We start from the raw sequence: 18,867 nt of genomic DNA, 5'->3' as shown, positions 1-18,867 counted from the left end.
GTGTCATCCGTTGGCGCAAACAGTCCCTAGCTCGGGACTTCAGAGCTCTCCATCCGAGTCTGTTTCTGTATTTTTACTGTCCATCATCTGGAATTTCAGAAATTCGGTCTATCGATTTAAGGAGATCAGCAACGAGCTGCAGTGATTCTGCTCCAGAGACCAACTGCCTGCAATGTGAGAGAAACACGCTATTAGTTTTACCTTTAGGAAAAGGCAAAGCACCTTGCACGAAGCACAGGCCCTGTCATGACACACAGTTTATCCAGTGGTTTCAACTGGGCTTGAAAGTCAAGTGTCAACTTGAAAAGCCAAAGCAGGGCCAACCTGACTGCTTGAAGGGAGAAAAACAACTACTACTACTACAAAAAGGTTTTACATTAAGTAAAAAACAAGCAAACAAACACACCTAAGACATCTCAAGTATTTCTGAATGACACAGTTGTCTAAACTGTGAGGCTAATAATATGCAGATAAGGAACAAGGACTAACTGATCTGGCATGCAGAATATAAGACCCTAAATTTCAATCATGCAAATAAAATCACTGGGAAAATTCAAAGCTGCCCTTTGCATTAGTACTTAGACAAGCATCTGGGACAGAGTTGCACAAGCCTTTTAAAATATCTTACTTTATTGAAGACTGAGAGCTTGCTATAACTGTGAGGAGGTTCTGTAGGGCAATATCTGCGTTTCGTTTCATTATGGCCAGACTAGCAGACTGGCCTGACCTCAGGGCTTCGTTCTCTGTCTTGTAATTTTTCAGTTGAGCCTTGACAAGGGAAAAAAAAAACAGCATCAACAACAACAAACACTTTACATGAAAAAACAAAACAAAAAAACCCTTCCATTACACACTTTCCAGTTTAAGCAGGGCACAGCAACTAATGGGCAGATACCTAGCAAAAGTCCTCCTCAGAGCTTTTTTGGGGCTACATTTAAGAATGATATTTTCAGTCAAGTACATTCGGTAAGGCCTTAGGAACAGTGTTTCACACCTGTAGTAAGGCATTTTCCTGCTTCAGTTTTGTAGCACTGTTCTCTGCTTTAACAGCCCGTTTCTGAAACAGAAAAATATATATATATTTATAATCATAGTAGTGATTGAGGTTTGAGGCAATTTAAGGAACATAGGAATGGACAATTTCAACACATAGCTTGAAGTGACATGATTTGTGTTCACCAAAGACCTACAGTCATCAGCTGGAGGTTCTGTTCCACGTGCTGCACCATTGCTTCCAGATCTTGAGCTTCTTTTTCTTCTTTAATTTTATTTTCCTCAAGCTTTCTTTCAAGTTTTCTCATCCTTAAAAAAAGAATAGTCGAAATGCAATCAGCCCTTGCAACACCAAAGCCCTGTCAAGAAAATTTGAGAAAGGGATCGAATAGCCCCTTCATCCACATTATACCAAAATGAAGTCTTCCTATAGAAGTAAACTTCTAGGCTGTGGCTCGGGGGATTTCTTTGCTCAGCATCCACTTATGGTAATGGGGATTATAGAGCTGGACGCAGAAGGGCTGTACAGAGAATGTGTATATTCACAATCAGTCTAGGTAAGGCTGTGTTCTGAATCAGTCACCCCTCACCATGAACGTAGCAGCTGCCTTGCTACTAGCAGCAGCACAAAGTGATGCAGAGGGATCGGGTGGGAACTGAAGTCCAACCTCAGATCAGTCTGGATTGTTTAACTCCAGGAAAACCTTCTGGTATCAAGCTGCTCAGCAGCAACAATGACAAATACTTTCTTCCTTCAAAAGAATGACAAAGATTCATTACTTTGTTAATTTGAAGCTTTATGAAATGCTTCCTCTCAAGTCTCATCCATATTCACTCTAACCACATAAAATAAAGTGCAAGCCACTAAATGTGCTGAGCAAACACCAGCTTGCTACTTATTCCCCGAGTGTTTTTCTGTAAGAAAATCAGGTTTATTGGAATCAAGCTTCCAAATAGAATAGATGTCAACTATGTTTTTCTTTTTTTAAAGATGTCAGCTCCATCCAGCGAGCACCTCTTCTAAGGGAATTTATTGATGCGGTTACTTTCCCCCATGCTGCAGCTTACGCACTTGTCTGCTTGCGTTTCAGAGAGAATCTGGAGCTTGCTGATCTTGCTTCTCAAAGTGGCATTCTCTTCTTGCAGCTAGAAGATAAAACAACAATCATTGGAAGTGAGGACACGGTTTCACTGCACTTTTACACCCGTGCAGCCCCAGGAAGCACAGAGACATTCCACTTTCTCCACCCAAATGCTGGGGAGCCTTTAATGATTCCACACCATCCTACTTCCACACCCAGCTTTTCCCTCTTGGAAGCCGTTCGGCTCCGGCTCACCCTGCGGGGACAGGAACAAAGTCCCACGCGGCGTGTGGATCACCCAGCGCGGCCTCCCAGGCCGAGGGCGGGCGGCAGCGCCCCGGGAAGCGCCGGGACACCCGGGCCGGTGCCTCGGGGCAGCTTTTCCCACTCCCGCCCCTTCCCGCCGCCGCTCGGGCCCGCAGGGCGGCCGGGACGCACCTCCTCGTAGCTGGGCGGCGGCGGCGCGGCCAGGTGGGCCCGCTCCACGGCCGAGGGCCGGTAGCTCCCGCTCCACTCTCCATCCTCATCCTCGTCCTCGTCCGGTGGCGCCGGGACACGGGGGCCGAGGCGGGGACCCGCCGCCCCGGGCCGTACCGGGAGGCCGGCGGCCTCCCCGCCGCTGCGGGCCTTGCTGCGCACGAACTCGCGGAAGGAGAAGGGGTTGGGCTCGCCCGGGGGTCCCGGTCCTGGTCCCGGTCCCGGCCCCGCCGCCGCCATCGTCGCCGCGGCCTCCCGCAGGGGGCGTGGCCTCCCACCACACGCCACCGTGGGGGCGGAGCCCCGCTCCTCCAATCGGATACTTCCTCCATCGCCACGCCCCCTTTCCCACCACCGGGCCAATGGGAGGCGCTGCGGGGGAGGCCCCGCCCGCGCAACCTCCCGCCCCCTTCCCCTCCGAGGCGGAAGTGAAGCGCGCCGGCAAGATGGCGGCCGCCGCGGCGTGGCTGCGGGGCCGCGCGTGGGGCCCGGCGCGGCGGTGAGGGCGGGAGGGCGGCGGGGCGGGCGGGACGAGGGGGCCGCGGGGGCCGCGCCGCCCTCCCGCCGCTCACGGAGCCGCCGCTGCCCGCAGGTGCTGCCGGAGCTGCTACGGCGGCGGCGCGGGGGTGCCGCTCACGCGGCCGCTGCCCGGCGCCCCGCAGCCCGTGTTCGCGGCGCCCGGCGGGCGCGAGCGCTTCGAGACGCGCGTCACGGCGCTGGAGAACGGGCTGCGCGTCGCCTCGCAGAACAAGTTCGGGCAGTTCTGCACGCTGGGCCGTGAGTAGCGGCGGCCCCGGGCCCCGCTCATGCGCCGCGGCCCGGGGGCCGCTAACGGCCGGTCTGCCCCGCAGTGCTCGTCAGCTCCGGGTCCCGGCACGAGGCCAAGTACCTCAGCGGCATCACGCACTTCTTGGAGAAGCTGGCCTTTTCCGTGAGTGCGACGGGCGCGGGGAAAAACGGGCAGAGACCGAAAAGGAAAACCTACACACACATACACAAACTCTATTCCCAAAACCAGTAAAACCCCCCAAAACTCCAGAAAACTGGGTGTCAGCACCCAGGAGCAGGCGAGTAAAAGGCCAGCTCAGCCCTCGCGGCAGCCACGTGCGTTTGAGCCGTTCACGCTGACGGTGACATTCTTTTGATGGTCACAACTGTGTTCACAAAGTTAACCCCGGTTCCACCCCAGAATGTGCTGCGTGTTCAGCAAACGTTGACTTTGGGGACGAGCCCCAGGCCCGCCGGGCCGTCGTGGGCAGGTCTGGCTCTGCTGCCTCCTGATGCCGCTCTCTTGTTTTCAGTCCTCAGCGCAGTTTGCCAGCAAAGATGAAATTCTCCTCACGCTGGAGAAACACGGGGGCATTTGTGACTGCCAGGCCTCGAGGTAGGGCGGCTTCTTTGTGCGCTCTGTTACCTGGAGGGCTGTGGCATTGACAGGAGTTTGGGACGAGTGAGTTTTTGCCTTTGGTGTGTGACAGCAGAAACAAATCTGCAGTTTGTGGCACCTCCTGGGAAGCCAGGGGAGCGGGTGGAGGGTGTCAGTGCTGTCTCGTGCTCAGAAGCCCTCGTGGGGCTGGGCTTTATCTGCCATGTCCTGTAGTCTGCCTAATGCCCCTTGCACGTGGTGCTGCCGCGTGTGCCTGTGTTGCAGGGACACCATCATGTACGCCGTTTCTGCCGACGCCAAGGGCCTGGACACCGTGGTCGGTCTGCTGGCTGATGTGGTGCTGCAGCCCCGGTTTTCAGGTCTGGGAACTTACGGCCCTGTCTCAAAACGGGAGTCCCGAGCCGTGACTTGCTCAGGGGACTTCAGAACTCCTCCTTAGACTGTGCTCACGCAGAAGCTAAAGTTCTCATTTAGCAATTAATGTAGTTTGCATGGTGGTCGTTATGTGCTGCTTCCTCTCGTTGTAGATGAGGAGATGGAGATGACTCGAATGGCTATTCGCTTTGAGCTGGAAGACTTGAACATGAGACCTGATCCGGAGCCTCTGCTCACGGAGATGATCCATGCGGTAAAACCCCCCGGAGCCCCCAGCACCCTGGGTGCTGCCGCTGCCTTTGCTTCCTCAGCTGCAGGGTTTGTTTTAGGCTGCTCTGCAAACAGACTGCCCTGCTATTCAAATAGATTTCAGTGGGAGAGAGTTTTGTTCTCTCTCCATTTTGAAATCCTAGATTCTGTACACCTGAAAGGTTTCAAATTTAAACAAAAACTTACCGTCATTTACATGGGTGACAATATGTTGTTGACTTATGCCGACATAAATGAATTGATGCCCAGCCTGTTCTCTCTTACATGCCTCAGTGAGCTAGGCATAAGTCCGAGATAAAAAGAAAGGCTTAAATTGAGGGGAGAGGGTAATGTTTGTTACTTTTAATGCTTCCGCTTCCTTCTAGGCAGCCTATAGAGAAAACACAGTTGGACTGAACAGGTTCTGCCCGGTAGAAAACACTGACAAGATCAATCGGGAAGTTCTGCATTCCTACCTGCGCAACTACTACACGCCAGACAGGATGGTGCTGGCCGGGGTGGGCATCGAGCACGAGCAGCTGGTGGAGTGTGCCAGGAAGTACCTGCTTGGAGTGGAGCCCGTGTGGGGCAGCGCCAGGACCCGGGACGTTGACAGATCTGTGGCTCAGTACACAGGAGGCATCGTGAAGGTGAGAGACCTGCAGCCAAAACTGGCCAGAGCAGCCATCATTTGGGCAGCGAGTGAATAATCTGGAGTTTATCAAGCTGCACACGCACAGCAGTGAATGTCAGTCCTAATAGGTTGTCTTTTCTTCCTACAGGTTGAAAAAGATATGTCAGATGTGAGCCTGGGCCCTACTCCGATCCCCGAGCTTACCCACATCATGATTGGGCTAGAAAGCTGCTCGTTTTTAGTAAGTATCAACCCCACACCTGTCATTTCGTGTTCCTTGTGCCTGAAGCACATCCTATCACAATGTTTTGCTGCTGATAGTGCAAGATAGCTTCTTCACAGAGCAAGTCTTTTTGCAAAGCTGGGAAATTTGGCAAAACCAACTACAAATGCCAGAATTTGCTGTCATTCGTATCATTAGCCAGATGCATCTTTGATAAAGACACTGATTTTTTTATACTCCTCTTATGTATTTTTTTCCCTGTCTCTTTTTTTTTTTCTTCTTCACTGATCCTTGAGAGCCCTACTAAGTCTCTGCTCTTAGCTGACTGAATTTCTCATTGCAATTCAGGAGGAAGATTTCATTCCCTTTGCAGTATTAAACATGATGATGGGAGGCGGCGGCTCTTTTTCGGCTGGAGGGCCCGGCAAGGGCATGTTCACCCGGCTGTACCTCAATGTACTCAACAGGTTTGTTGCTTTTCTGTTGAAGGGATAGCAAAAAGAGGGTCTTCTCCTAGCCTACTCACATGAAAGACTTTGCCCTTTGAAAGTCCAAAATACCTGGATTTTATGTTAGCTCATTCTACTTGAAACACATGGGACCAATATGTCAGTGAGCACTTTGAGAGGGTGAAAATAACAGGGCAGAAGTAACCAAGAATCTTGTCTTCCTCCATCAGTCTAAACCATCCTCTGAACTAGGGAATATCATCAAAATTGGCAGTAGATGGCAGTAATCCTGCTCTGTGCTGTTGTCCTTTTGGTTTCAAGGAGGCAAGGAGGGGGAAGACAGTAGATGAGTCACAGGGAAATGTTGGAGGCAGGCACTGATAATCCCCCTAAGCACTGCTGAGAATCCTCCTCCTCAGCCTCAAAATGGGCTACGAGGACTCACTGTTTTCTACTTCTGTGACACCTGAACGTTTGTTTGTGTGTTCCCAGGCACCACTGGATGTACAATGCGACCTCCTACCACCACAGTTACGAGGACACGGGGCTCCTGTGTATTCACGCCAGCGCAGATCCCAAACAGGTACGGAGCCCTCCTGCAGTCAAAGGCAAAGGTCTTTAAAAAGTAATTTTATTGCTTATTAGCAAATTATAACGTGAGAAGAACCTTCATACTCTGAGATAAATTAGTGGCATATGTGTCTATATAGAAAAATCAGTAGGAGCTGAGGGATTCTGGTCACCTGTCAGATAGTCAGTGTATACACAGTCTGTGTCCCTTATGCATAACTGTAGTCTTAGTAGAATGTTTTAGTTTACTTCAGTGGAGGCTTTTTTGTAACTCTGCAGAATTATGGGAATCCAACAGAATACTCCCCAAATCATTCAGTTCTTCTCGGCTAGATCTCCAGAGGGAAGAAGTATCCGCTCCTCCTAGCTACTAAACACTTTATACTGCATTAAGAAAACAATTAAGCATTGTTCTATTTTTTTTTCAATTTTCTGTTTCTTCTAGGTTCGAGAGATGGTGGAAATCATTACAAGAGAATTTATTCTAATGGCAGGAGCATTGGGAGAGGTCAGTCACCTACCTTGAAATCTGTGTGGATGGTCTTTGAGCTGAAATACTATTTTTTAGCAAGTCCATCTCAATAACGAATTTTTGTACAAAAATTTCATGTGTCTGTAAAATAATATAGTCATTTTAGCAACACATTCACAAAGAGGAGGGCGTTTGCAAAATTCTTAAATGTCCTATATCCATTCATAGCAAATCTTTATTTTAAAAGACCTATTGCTCATTCTTAAAGTCTGGTGTGTGCTAAGAAAAGTTTGTCAATTGTTCCGATACCCTTTTTTCTTTCTCTGACACAGTACATCTAGGATAGAACTCAGATCCATCTCCTTCATGGAGCAGAATCTGGCACTGAAGCCAGCCTGTCCGTTTTCTTCCAGGGAGCGATGGTATCTTGTATCGGAGAGCAGTGGCCACGCTTGCTTCAACACCTGTATTTGTTTCTTTGCAGGTAGAACTTGAGCGAGCAAAGACCCAGCTGAAATCCATGCTCATGATGAACCTTGAGTCTCGGCCGATCATCTTTGAGGACGTGGGGAGGCAGGTGTTGGCCACGAACACAAGGAAGCTGCCTCACGAGCTCTGCGCGCTCATCAGTGAGTAAAGCTGCCTGCCCTTGGCTCCGCTGAGCTGTGGTTACGCTCTGGGAGTGCAGCTCGGAGACGAGACTCGCGCTGCAGATGAATTGCCTTAGAAAGCAGCGTGGTGCAAACACAGACGCGTGTTTCAAACTTGCCTTCCCAACTGCTTGCAGGCTGGTGAAACACTCTTGTTTGACAGAAGGAAGGGAAACGGGCACGGGAGAGAAGGGCCACAGCTAGTGACTGGTGTCTCAAGTCAAAAGAAAAGCCACAGACCACCTATGAGGAGAGGCTGAGGGAGCTGGGCCTGTTCAGCCTGGAGAAGAGAAGGCTGAGAGGGGACCTGAGTAGGGACCTGAGCAGTGTCTATAAGTACCTCAAGGGAGGCCGTGAGGAGGATGGGGCCGGCCTCTTTTCAGTGGTGGCCACTGACAGAACTAGAGGAAACGGCCACAAACTGAAGCACCAAAAGTTCCACAGGAACTTAAGGAAAAATTTCTTACCAGTGAGGGTGCCAGAGCACTAGAACAGGCTGCCCAGAGAGGTTGTGGAGTCTCCTTCTCTGGAGATCTTCCAAACCCGCTTGGACGCAGTCCTGTGCCACGTGCTCTAGGTGACCCTGCGTGTGCAGGGGGTTGGACTAGATGATCTCTAGAGGTCCCTTCCAACCTTAAGCATTCCACGATTCCATGATTCTGGCAGGTCTTGGGTCAGCCCTGCAGCAAGGCTGCTGCTTGCTGTTCAAAACGTGGTGGTAGGTTCTGCCTTCCGTCCCCAGGTGACGTGAAACCCGCTGACATCAAGCGAGTGGTCACCAAGATGCTTCGGAACAAACCGGCCGTGGCTGCGCTGGGCGACCTGACGGATCTGCCCTCCTACGAGCACATCCAGGCCGCCCTTTCCAGCAAGGACGGGCGGCTCCCGCGGCTCTACCGGCTCTTCCGATAAACCAGCGCGGGCCGCGGCCGACTGCCATGAACTTGCTTTTTGTTTTTTGTTTTTTTTTTAAAAAAACCCACATGTTGGATTGTAACATTGCGGCAACCCCCTGATACCTTTCCAGGCATGCTGTGCAAACACAGGATTATGCTACAGCTGAACAAGCTGCTGAAAAAAAAAATGGAATATTGGACTGAGAAGAGCTCTGTGTTGTGGGTTTATGAGCCACCCTGGCTCTGCATGAGTATTTTTTACCTTCTGAGTAGATCTATGGCAGAAGGTGGCTGGATGCAGCCTTGTCTGGGCGCTGGGGAGAACGCTGCAAGCCAGAATGTCTACCAGGAGGTGAAAGCACCGCATCTGAGGAGTAGGTATGTTACCAGTAAGGCATAGTGCAAGACCAGCCTTTTGGGGGGCTTAGGAAGACTGAAAATGCTGTTCAAAGGTTTGTCTTACACATGCAAATTCAACTACTTCTAGCCAATATCAAGGTGGACAAATATTTGTTCAGAATTAATTTGGAAAATATTCATTATTATCCCTGCATATTTAGACAACAAGTTCTCTGCATTCTAGTTTTTCATTAGAGAAATCATGGATCATTTTGTCAGTGTAACTTACCTGCTGTAATCCTCTCTGAAACCATAGGTCTGGAAGAAGCTTCATAATTTTGCTAGAAAAAACTCAAAGAAAAATAGACCTAGAGGGTAAATAGTTTCTGGGGAATCCATATACAGAGAGGGCCTGCATAACTCTATGTGGACATTTATTCTAAAGTGGAAGCAATCCTATTCTTTAGATTATTTCCCTTGCAAGTGGATTATGCTGAAGAGGGAAGCGCTTTTACTCCAAAATCAGTATCCAAACAAGAAGGTACTAAAAGAGGTGTTGCCGCATCTTAAATTTATACCCTACCATCTTCAAATTGTCCCTCAGATGGTTTAAGGCCTTTTGAACAAAAGCCAGAGCTGCCAGTCTCACAGCAAAGATGGAGCTAAGTTACAAGTCAACCAAGTGAGGAGGGAGAGAGCATAATAAAGTCACATTACAGACACAAAGCTAAGTGAAACACATTTGATATCCTGGAGAAACTGTGTCCCACAGGAGAGGAGATCCCTCCGCTGTGGGCTTGAAGCCCCAGTGTGCTGCACTGCAGCAGTGCAGGGGCCTGGGGCTTGGCTTAAGGAGCAGTGGGGCTGGGAGCAGGACCCTGCGAGCAGCTCCTGTCCCCTCTGCCCCATAACTGCCCCCATGCAGCTGGGAGTAGGGGAGCTCCAGGGAGCCCACATTATGGAAGTCTCTGTGTGCCTCTGTCCCAGGCAGGGGCTGTGTGTGTGTTTGTAAAGAAAATAAAGAGACTTCTGAATGACTGGAGTGAGCAGTAACTAGCAGTTCTGCCGTTCATCAGCCGAGGGCTGCGTTCCTTGAACTGGGAAACCAGACTTGGTCGCACAGGGTGAACGTGCAGCACCCGGGCAAAGCGCTCGAGCTCTCACAGCCCTGCAACAAGAGAGGGGGCTCATGCGAGGTACAGTATTAATTTATTTTTATTCCTTTAAAAAGAAAGGAAATCCAAATACCTGATGGTTACAACAGGCCGACGCTGTAAATATTTGTACCGCAGAACAGAAGCTCTGTCGTGGACAGGTTGCATAGTTAGCAGCACTTCCTTCACATCCTTTGCTGTAGGAGATGGCTAATCCATCCAATTTGTGCCCACAAAGAGTTTTTCTGTCATTAACTGTAGTTATACCAGCCCCAGGCTGGTGCCTGTAGTATCCTTACATTTAAGAGGACATTATTTCAAAAACAGTACTTATGCACAGTTTACTGAATTTGGAAAATAAAACCCAGTGGGACTTAGCTCATAGAAACAGAGCGAATGGAAGTAAGCTGATCTGACTTGCTGCAATTTCTTTGGATACTTCCTTAGTACTCGATACCTTAATGACTTTGGTGGAGCATCACTTAATAGCTGTACTTCAAACACTGTTTGCCACAACAGTGTTCTGCTGCTGAAGGCCAAGCAGAATTTTATCCCCTTTAGGGAGGACAAATATTGGCAGAAGGGATTGTTTCCAGAAGTCTCAACAATGGAAGAAATTTACTGGTTTGAGAAATTCCTATTTACCCCCTTAGTACCAGCAGGCCTGTAGCTCACGAATGGAAGGGAGTGCTCGTACGTGTGGAACATACAGTCGTACAAACACAGAGGTCTTGCTCCAGAGGGCTCCAGAGCCCCACCTGGGAACACCATTCTCAGACAAAGCTGCTCAACTTCCCTAACTGGTCCCTGTTAAGCATTTTATAGAATTCCATACATTTGGCTGCACATAAGGAAGAGAACACACAGTAGATTAACTCAGACAAACCCACGTTTTCACTCTTGTGTGGAATTTTGTCATCTGCCCCCAGCCCTGTCAATCCCAAGGGCTGCGCGCGCTGCCTAGAGTCATCTTAGCACAAAGACATTGCACCGGGCTGCTGCCAGAGAAGAGAGGGTTAAAAACAAACCAGCCAGCCCGTTGGTGTGGATGTCCTAAATAACCCACTCTTTTCTTCAGCAAAAGCACTTGAGCTGCGTGGATTAGCTCATGCAGATGAATCCAGGGTGAGGTTTAGGACATTCTCCACAAGCCACAGCAACTGCCAGAGGTGCTTAACCAGACAACAATTCCCTGCGGACTCGGTCGTGGCCCGAAATCCTCTTTCAGGGCACCTCTAGCCCAAGGGTTGCAGAGGCCTCGGCTCAGGAAATGCTACACACGCTGCTGGATTTTTGGTCCTTTTGCTCTTGCCGTTTCTTAAGTTCCCTTGTAATCCGTCTCTTTATTCCGATTAAATAGAGCTCTCTGTCAAACTGCCCCGCGGCAAGGGGAATGCTACAACAGAAACACAAGCAACAAGATCAGGGCACAAACTCGTTCTTCCTATGGCCAAACTAGACTATACAACAAAGGCCAGAAAAGTCATTCTTGTCTTCTTAAAGCACCACTTATTGCTCTGAGAGAACAGGTGAATGGAATTACATTTTCTAGATACCTGGGTCTCAAATGCCTTGAGCGTGCTACTCACAGAAAAGAGATTTTCACTAAATTTCAGCGACTACCAGGACCACAGCCCATGGTTGGGATATTAAGACAGCTGGAAGATCTGAAAATACTGCACACACTATGATGAAATGGAATCGCTTCTCAGAAGGGAAAACAGGATTAATTCTGAAAGGGGAAAGAGGAACAGAAAAGGAAATCTGTCCATGCTGACAGAAAAAGTAGTGAGAACTGCATCTCTGATAAAACACAGATTCATAATAAATTGCAATGGACTCAATTTTCCTTCCTCAGATGGATTAATGGAGGTGGCAGCAGAGATTTCAGATCTGCGCTGTGTGGTTTAAGTGCTCTTAATTGCTCTGACCACTGACAGTGAACTGTGTAAAGCACAAATCAGGCTGCAGGGAGCCGCAGGGGACTGATTCCCTCTCAGAGGCTCCTGGGAGGGCACAAGGCCGGAGCGGGAGCCTCTCCCCGGGGTCCCCGGGGCCGGCACGGCGCGAGCAGAGCACTCACTTGTCTCTGCCAGGCCTCACTTTCACACGGAACAGGGCAAACACAGGCCGATGGTCCGACGTTCTGATCCCGGGACAGGACGAGTACTTGACAGCATGGATGTCGTCCTTGTGCCGACTCCGGTACACGACTCGATCCTGGGAGGTAGGGAGAGATGGGAAACTGATAGTAATTCCCTTTGCTCCTGCTGGAGAGAGGTACTGGCTCACGAGAGACAAACGTGTTCACTTATCACACCACCGAGCGGAATTAAGGGACTTTGATAATAAATTCATGAGGAATCCTCACCAAACTCACCAACAGCTGCGTGCCCGTCTCAGAGCACAGTGGATAACATACTGTGTCAGGCTGCAAGGCAGGGGAAAGTAGGACTAGCAGTCTGTGCCCAAACTGCCCTGTGCTCAGGATCCTTCCTCCCAAACCAGCTCCGCAAGCACAGTGCCCTTGAGCAATATTAATTCTCAGAATATTAATTGTCTATAATTGTATCTTATGCAGAACAGCTGTGCCAGGGAGCACATCCAGGACAGCTTTTCAGCACAGGTGGGAATCCCCTTTGGAGGCGTATGTGGCCGAGCAGCCTTTCTGAGAATGCTGCTCCAAAAGCACCTCTTACCGTGTAAGAAGGAGTCCTTTGTTTGGAAGTGGTGTCGTAGCTGTCCTTTCCTATGTCAAACTTGTAGGAAGGACGGAAATGAATGTCAGCTTCTTGGAATCCTTTGAAAATAGACCCTGCAGAGGAGGGGGGGAAAAGCATGAGCAACAAATACCTCCTTTCCCATAGACCTGGCACACTCTGTGCATTTACTTAACACTGCTTAACTATTGCTGGCTAGAAACTGCAGACTGGTGCACATGGGAGTCAAAGAGAAAGAGCAATAAATTGCCTGAGAGACTACATGACACGTAAATGTCTGAAAATGCAGAAGTCTTACTGACTGTCAACAGGTTGGACATCTGCTGTCTTCTCTTTTATTTAAGCAATCTTAACACCAGAAAGCAGTGGAGGTCTTTGGAAAAGTGGCTGTTGAATATTCATGTCCCTAGCAAACTTTGTTCCTGGAGGCCAGGGAGAAAAACAGCTGTCCCTCACCCCTACTCATTTCACTAATAAGCTGGTCATACTCCAGTAGTTTGGACATGTCCTTTTCCAGGTTCTGCTTCAGGATGGAATCCACAGCCTCACGGTCCTTGTTTAGTCGGAAGTTGAAATCACCAAACCAGAACACTTCATCAAACCGAGTTGTGACATCACCTGCAAACACAAGCCAGGAGTGTCAGTACAGAAAAAATTTGAAGGCGTGAGAAAACAAACAAATGAACAAGAAGAAATCCTTTTCTTCCCTGATTCTGAGCAGAAAACACAATTTTGGTCTGAAAAACAGACCAAACTTTACCTGTGAGGCCCCAAAACAGTTTGATCAGAGAAAGTTAATGTGATTCTGAAGATGAATAAATTCATCTTCCTAGAACAGCAGCTTAACATGACATCTAGATATGTAACTAACAGCAGAGTATTAAGGAACAACAGTAAAAACCTGGCCAGCAGTTTCGGATGGCATTCAGACCAACCGTCTCGGATGAGCAGGCCCTTTCTGTCTCCTTAATGTAGGGCAAAAGGCAAAGCCCAAACACTGTTCACCTGCACTCACACATGACCAAGGTTTATGCTTACTAGAACTGGATCGATACGGATTTGTGTCCGGAACATTCTTGGGAAGTGCGAGGGCTTGAATGGTTTTACTGTAGTCCATCTTCCTCTCATTCACTTTACTGTCCCCAGCTGAAAGACAGAAACCCCAATATGAAAATCATGCATCATTGTCATTTGTCGTTATAACAGTAATGTCAAAAGGATATTAGACATTTTCCACATGTAAAACATAATTCCCTGATCTGGGGAGCAGAAGGAACTAGACAATGACAGCAAGTAAGCAGAAAGGGACACAAATTCATACAGTTCATTTTTGTATTCCCTCTGCAGCTGTTTGCTCTCGTAAAGCTGTCCCATTCCTCCCTCCCTCAGGACATTTCTACCAAGCTTATAAATGTCTCACATGTGAAATGGGAGGTAATGAAGAGAAAAGAGGTCCCAAAAAACGTGAAGCAGATCCCCAGAGCTCCCTTGGTTTTGATCTGAGACACAATTCGAGTTGTCACTGTGGCATATTCCACCTCTGCAAGGAGAGAGAAAAGCAGTGTTACAGAGAGGCCTCTGGAGACAGGGAGCAGGGAAGCTGGGAGAAAGAGAATGGCGGGGAAAAGGGCAGGACACCCCATGGCAGCAGTCCTCACCAGCCAGCTCATACCAGACCACACACCTGAGCAAAACCAGATGAGGTCCCTCCGGATGAAGACGGACATGTAGAGCACGCCGTGCGCCGCGGAGCAGAGCAGGACGTAGTGCGGACCCAGCGTCTCCTGCAGGCGGATCTCCCACTCCCGCCTGCGGGAGAGAGCAACAGCCGCATCACCACAACAGCCGCATCACCACAACAGCCCAGAGGCAACAGCCGAGCAGGGAGACGGGCACTGCGAGAACACAGCAAGCCCTCCGGTGAAGAAAGGCAGGAAAACACCAACGGGACCTTCGCTGCCAACGCAAAGCTGTGCTGAAGGCCAACCTTGTGTGGAACCCAACCGCCCCGCGCGTCCTGCACGGGGAGAGGGTCGCTGCACAAGCACAGCACAAGTCTGGGGAAAAAAATGGTGAGAAGACAGCAGGGACTGACATGAGGCTTCAGCTTGTTCTTCTAGTGTTAGTCACTATCACACAGACTAGAGATTTTGGAGCCAGGGGCTGATGATTAGCTCAAGGTTGCTAATTAGCAGCTGCTGGGGAGCTGGCTCACCACAGGCAGACTGTGTCAGCTCCATGGTGAGAGGCCAACTGAAATCAAGCAGGAGTTTTACCATGAGCTCCACTGAGAACAGGGACAAGTCCTGCATTTACCGACTTTGTGCCATTTTCCTCTAAAACCCATTTCCCCTGGTGCTTATGCAGTAGAATTCAGACTTAGTCAACAGATGGCTTATTAGGAATATTGAAAATATGACCAAGAATATTTCTAGATTTTTTTTTTTTTTAAAAAGGTACCAGTTAACAAGAAGAGAGGACTGCTCATTACATTGTTGTTGCTACCTGTCTGGACAGCCTTCCTGAACGCCTATGACATACATATCCTGGGCATAGTCAGGATCCGTCGGTAACAAGAAGTCATCCAGATTCACTGGAAGTTCCTTTTAAGAAAGGGTAGGAGAGAAGAAATTAGCAATATTATTTGTGCAACAACCTATTACAGAAGTAGAGGAAAAGTCCAGACAAATCTACAGACTTCACAGCATTTGACAGCAATTTGGCCTTAAAAATAAATAAATAGATAATGAAAAAACAGGTTACTAAGTCATAATATTATGAAGAGACATAAATAGGAAATAAAAGTACGCACCTTCTGACCCTGCATGTTCCAGGTAGCCACGAAGATTCCAACGTTCCGATCGGGGAAGTAGCGGCTCAGCTCCTCTGCTCCCAGTAAGGCACCGTTGGCCAGGAGGCTGCCTTCCAAGTAGCTTCTGTAAACAGGAGAGCCACAAAAGAGCATCTGGGCGAAGATGCTGCCATCCTGGTTTGTGACACGCGGGTCTTGTGGCGACCACGATCGTTCTGTCTGCTCGGGGAAAGAACTTTTATTCTCGGTGTATTGGTTTGCTTCCCTCAGGTTCCACAGAACAGTACTAATTTTTACAGCTTTCAGCAACTCAAAGTTAAAATTGGTGACGCTCGATGGAACTCAAGGGAATGACTTGCAGGGAGATGGAAGACAATGCAAAAAAAGCATGAATTTGGTAAAGGCACCAAGGGGGATCATCTCTTGTGGGTGCCCCACGACCCGTCATGCTCCTCAGCTGGAAACAAGCCCTGTGGCCCATTGGCACAAGGGCAGAATTGCCACAAACCGATGTCCTTTCCAGAGCCAGGAGCCAGCTGTGACCCAGCGTGGGGCAGCACACGGGTTATGTGAGCAGAGGAACCTCCCAGGTTTTCAATCCCGCAGCACCTGCCTCGGGCACAAAGTGAAGGGATCGGCTCGACACTCGAGTACCTCGGAGCTGCTCACTTTGCACTTCAGCAGCGCCATTCCCCACGCGCTGGCACTGAGCGGCTCCTCGGCCAGGATTCACACTCACATTCCTCCTTCCTTTCACCTTGGCACGCTAGTTTTCCCTAAAAGATTTCTCTAGTCCCCGATCTTAAAGCATTTCACATCCCAAATGTGACCCCCATCACTTCCACACACCCCCTGCCTCTCCAGAGCACGCTGCTTACAAAAGCAGGGGGTATTGGCAAAAGGAGAGCAGGTTGAATAAGCACTTTTAATCTTGCTTAAGCTCTGCAAATAACGATTACAGCCTAACGTCAGGGAAGGCCGGGCAATGCCCTGCTCTCCCCAACCCCTCATCAGAGGGGAGAACACGAAAACTCATCACCGACAAACCAGCAACAACCGCTCTCTGGGTTGCTCGGTTGGTTTTTAACCAGTTAGCAACATCTTAGTTTATCCTCGCAATTATTTTTTCCCCTATCACTAACTCGCACAGTTTTTAGATCAATGATCAGACTTACCCTTCAAGATCCTGCAGATTATTATGTATCTGTAACATCCAACTTTTAAAAGCTAAACGGAGGACTTGGTGTAACAGGGCTCCTGCTGCACAGTGTTGTCAGCAGGAGCTGTGTGCTGGTTGGTCTCTGCAAATAGAGTTTTTGCAGCTAATTGCAAGACGAGGATTCAATTAACTAGTGAGCACATGAGAATCTCCATGCCAGCTCCTGCCAATCAGTAATTTAAGCTCAGCCAATTACTAAGGCAAATGAGTAGCCAGAGCAGGAGGTCAGGGCTGCAGCTGGAGAAAGTGCCGCCCTCGGAGCCTTCCCGGAGAGCTGCGGATCCGCTGGGATGCCCTGAGTCCCTTTGAACCCGTGATTCGATGCCGTCAGGATCCAAATGAGCCCAGCACGAACAGGGGATGCTCGGGGCCCTGCGGTACCATGCACATGTACCGGCTGCACCACAGCTAAAGCCTGGGTTTGTTGCCTTCCCCTGCTGGTTGACACCTCAGTTCTGGCCCAATGTGCTTTTAAGGTTAAAAAAGAGTTATTCCCAGTCATTAGCACCAACAGCTACTGTCTAAATTTCAAAACAGGTTGCTCTCAGATTCTTCTAAATACCTCACAGCAAGCTACGTTGTACTTTTTAATGAAAAGTAACACATAGCACAAAGAATGCAAAATAGACTATGTGGTGTTAAACTTCCATTTGTTTCAAAGTGTTTAAAACTGAAGTCTTTGCAAAAAATAAACAACAATTTTGTCATTTAGTGCCAGCGAGCAGCTCCCTGCCTCAGACCGAGAGGATTCCCCGGGCAGCGGGTGACCTGGTACCATGCGAGGAGGAGCCGACGGCCGTACCTGCTGCGGACGTCCTTGGCCCGGATGGGCGCGAGGAGGCTGAACGTCGACTTCATGGAGTCCGTGGAGCAGCTGTCACAGCCCATGGCGCTGCCGTGGAGCCGGCTGTCGCTGGAGCTGCTGCTCACCCTGCCCAGCCCGCGCTGCCGCTGACGCCGGTAATCCAGACAGTCCGCGTCAATCCTATTAGTCGTCCTCAGCGCGTGCGAGGCCACGTTGAGCTCCACGGGCGGCAGCGGCCGGCCGGGCGCTATCTGGGACAGCCGGGGCTTGCTGCCCGCGAGCGCCCTGCCCCGCAGGAGCTCCCCGAAGCTGCTCGAGAGCTCGGACACCCGTTTCCCCAGGTCGGCCGCGTTGCCTCTGCTCTTCCCCGCGGGACTCGCGTCGGAGGCGTCCGGCGAGGAGCTCTGCTCCGAGGGGGCCGCCCGGGCGCCGGCCGCGGGGCCCAGGGGGGCGTCCTGCAAGGAGCCGTTGGAGGAGCTCGTCTCGTTGGCATCGGTCAGGCTTTCCTGGCTCGTTTTTAACCGCCTCCACCTCCTCCAGCTCTTCTCATCCAGGGAGGCCGCGCGCTCCAGCCGCGGTTTCCTCGGAGGCCTCGGGGTGATGGATTTGATCCTCGCGTTGCCTTTGGGCTCTTCGGCTGGAAGTTTCAGCGCTCCCGGTGCGGAGGAGCCGGTGCTGGGGGGCTCCTCCGGGGTGAGCTCCCTGCTGTCCCCGGCCCCCTGCCTCGCTGCCTGCCCGGCCTTTTTCGCCTGCAGGTCCCGCACGGCTCTGCCCTCCGGGCCCTGCGTATCGCAGGCGCCGGCGTGCGGGGAAAACCCATTCAGGGCGCTCATGGTCCTGGCGGGCCCCGCTACCGACGCTGCTCCATGGGGAGGCTCCTCGGGGGTCTCCGCAGGGTCGCGCAGCTCTAGCCGCGCCGCGGGGGCCGGGGATTTGAAGGCGGCTCTGTCTCCGGCCGGGCCCAAGGGGAGCGCGCAGGGCGCCGGGGACGCATCGCGGGCCCAACGGCGACAGCGGGACGTCCCCAAGGGGAAGGCGGGGGCGATGCGCGGGGCTGCCCGGCCGGGCGGCTCCTCACGGCGCCTCGCGCTGCGGCCGCCCCGCGCGCGGCGGGGCCTCGCCGGGAGCCAGCGCCGCCGCCGCCGCCATTTGCTGCCCCGGGCGCTCCCGGTGCCGCCGCCGCCGCCTCCAGGCCGCGGCCGCCCCCCGGCCCTGGCAACGGCGCCGCCCCGCGCGCGCCCTGCGGCGCCACCGCGCGGCCGGAGGGCGCGCAGCGCCTGTGGGCACCCGCCGAAACGCCGCCGTTCGCCCCAAAACGGCTCCCGCTGCGCGGGGCTGCAGGCCCAGGCCGGGGCGGGAAG

The 18,867-nt window shown here is 51.1% G+C and overlaps 3 protein-coding genes across 4 annotated transcripts; 1 reads left to right on the top strand and 2 right to left on the bottom strand.

The window, feature by feature from the left end:
- Nucleotides 1–52: 52 nt before the first annotated feature.
- ENTR1 (endosome associated trafficking regulator 1) lies at nt 53–2,792 on the bottom strand. The gene is made up of 6 exons (XM_088525445.1): nt 2,514–2,792; nt 2,066–2,139; nt 1,191–1,302; nt 995–1,057; nt 629–768; nt 53–167 (listed from the first exon to the last, which is right to left on the bottom strand). Exons 1-6 carry the CDS (start codon nt 2,790–2,792, stop codon nt 74–76), a joined length of 762 nt encoding a protein of 253 aa, XP_088381571.1. The 3' UTR covers nt 53–73.
- A 206-nt stretch (nt 2,793–2,998) lies between these two features.
- Nucleotides 2,999–8,516, top strand: PMPCA (peptidase, mitochondrial processing subunit alpha). The gene is made up of 13 exons (XM_088525340.1): nt 2,999–3,051; nt 3,145–3,329; nt 3,404–3,483; nt 3,854–3,936; nt 4,204–4,298; nt 4,467–4,567; nt 4,950–5,213; nt 5,346–5,438; nt 5,769–5,887; nt 6,362–6,452; nt 6,885–6,947; nt 7,396–7,540; nt 8,304–8,516. The coding sequence occupies exons 1-13, from the start codon at nt 2,999–3,001 to the stop codon at nt 8,471–8,473; spliced, it is 1,542 nt and encodes a 513-aa protein (XP_088381466.1). The 3' UTR covers nt 8,474–8,516.
- A 2,670-nt stretch (nt 8,517–11,186) lies between these two features.
- INPP5E (inositol polyphosphate-5-phosphatase E) lies at nt 11,187–18,373 on the bottom strand. 2 transcript variants are annotated; one of them, XM_088525339.1, is made up of 10 exons: nt 17,504–18,373; nt 15,483–15,606; nt 15,176–15,273; nt 14,355–14,479; nt 14,091–14,210; nt 13,709–13,816; nt 13,127–13,288; nt 12,650–12,765; nt 12,034–12,170; nt 11,187–11,346 (listed from the first exon to the last, which is right to left on the bottom strand). In XM_088525339.1, exons 1-10 carry the CDS (start codon nt 18,337–18,339, stop codon nt 11,214–11,216), a joined length of 1,959 nt encoding a protein of 652 aa, XP_088381465.1. In that variant the 5' UTR covers nt 18,340–18,373; the 3' UTR covers nt 11,187–11,213. The 2 variants fall into 2 exon arrangements, 1 of the variants encoding a protein (XP_088381465.1); XR_015913397.1 differs by lacking the exon at nt 11,187–11,346 and having other exon boundaries at nt 12,060–12,170; nt 13,159–13,288.
- Nucleotides 18,374–18,867: the final 494 nt, after the last annotated feature.

Source organism: Tinamus guttatus, unplaced genomic scaffold (assembly GCF_059628265.1).
Source record: "Tinamus guttatus ecotype Peru unplaced genomic scaffold, ASM5962826v1 Tinamus_guttatus_pri_ptg000226l, whole genome shotgun sequence".
Taxonomy (NCBI): domain Eukaryota; kingdom Metazoa; phylum Chordata; class Aves; order Tinamiformes; family Tinamidae; genus Tinamus; species Tinamus guttatus.
Note: the sequence above shows the minus strand (reverse complement) of the source record. Positions and strands in the feature narration are given on the sequence as shown.

Excerpts from the sequence above, each read along its gene's own strand:
- INPP5E (XM_088525339.1), bottom strand. The coding sequence starts at position 18,339 with ATGAGCGCCCTGAATGGGTTTTCCCCGCACGCCGGCGCCTGCGATACG. Across the intron at positions 15,274-15,482 it reads GGAACATGCAGGGTCAGAAG|GAACTTCCAGTGAATCTGGA; the intron begins GTGCGTACTTTT and ends CTTTCTTAAAAG. Across the intron at positions 14,211-14,354 it reads CCTCATCTGGTTTTGCTCAG|AGGTGGAATATGCCACAGTG; the intron begins GTGTGTGGTCTG and ends CTCTCCTTGCAG.
- PMPCA (XM_088525340.1), top strand. The coding sequence starts at position 2,999 with ATGGCGGCCGCCGCGGCGTGGCTGCGGGGCCGCGCGTGGGGCCCGGCG. Across the intron at positions 3,330-3,403 it reads GCAGTTCTGCACGCTGGGCC|TGCTCGTCAGCTCCGGGTCC; the intron begins GTGAGTAGCGGC and ends TCTGCCCCGCAG. Across the intron at positions 3,937-4,203 it reads TGTGACTGCCAGGCCTCGAG|GGACACCATCATGTACGCCG; the intron begins GTAGGGCGGCTT and ends CCTGTGTTGCAG.
- ENTR1 (XM_088525445.1), bottom strand. The coding sequence starts at position 2,792 with ATGGCGGCGGCGGGGCCGGGACCGGGACCAGGACCGGGACCCCCGGGC. Across the intron at positions 1,303-2,065 it reads TCTGAAACGCAAGCAGACAA|GATGAGAAAACTTGAAAGAA; the intron begins GTGCGTAAGCTG and ends TCTTTTTTTAAG. Across the intron at positions 168-628 it reads AGCTCTCAGTCTTCAATAAA|GCAGTTGGTCTCTGGAGCAG; the intron begins GTAAGATATTTT and ends CTCACATTGCAG.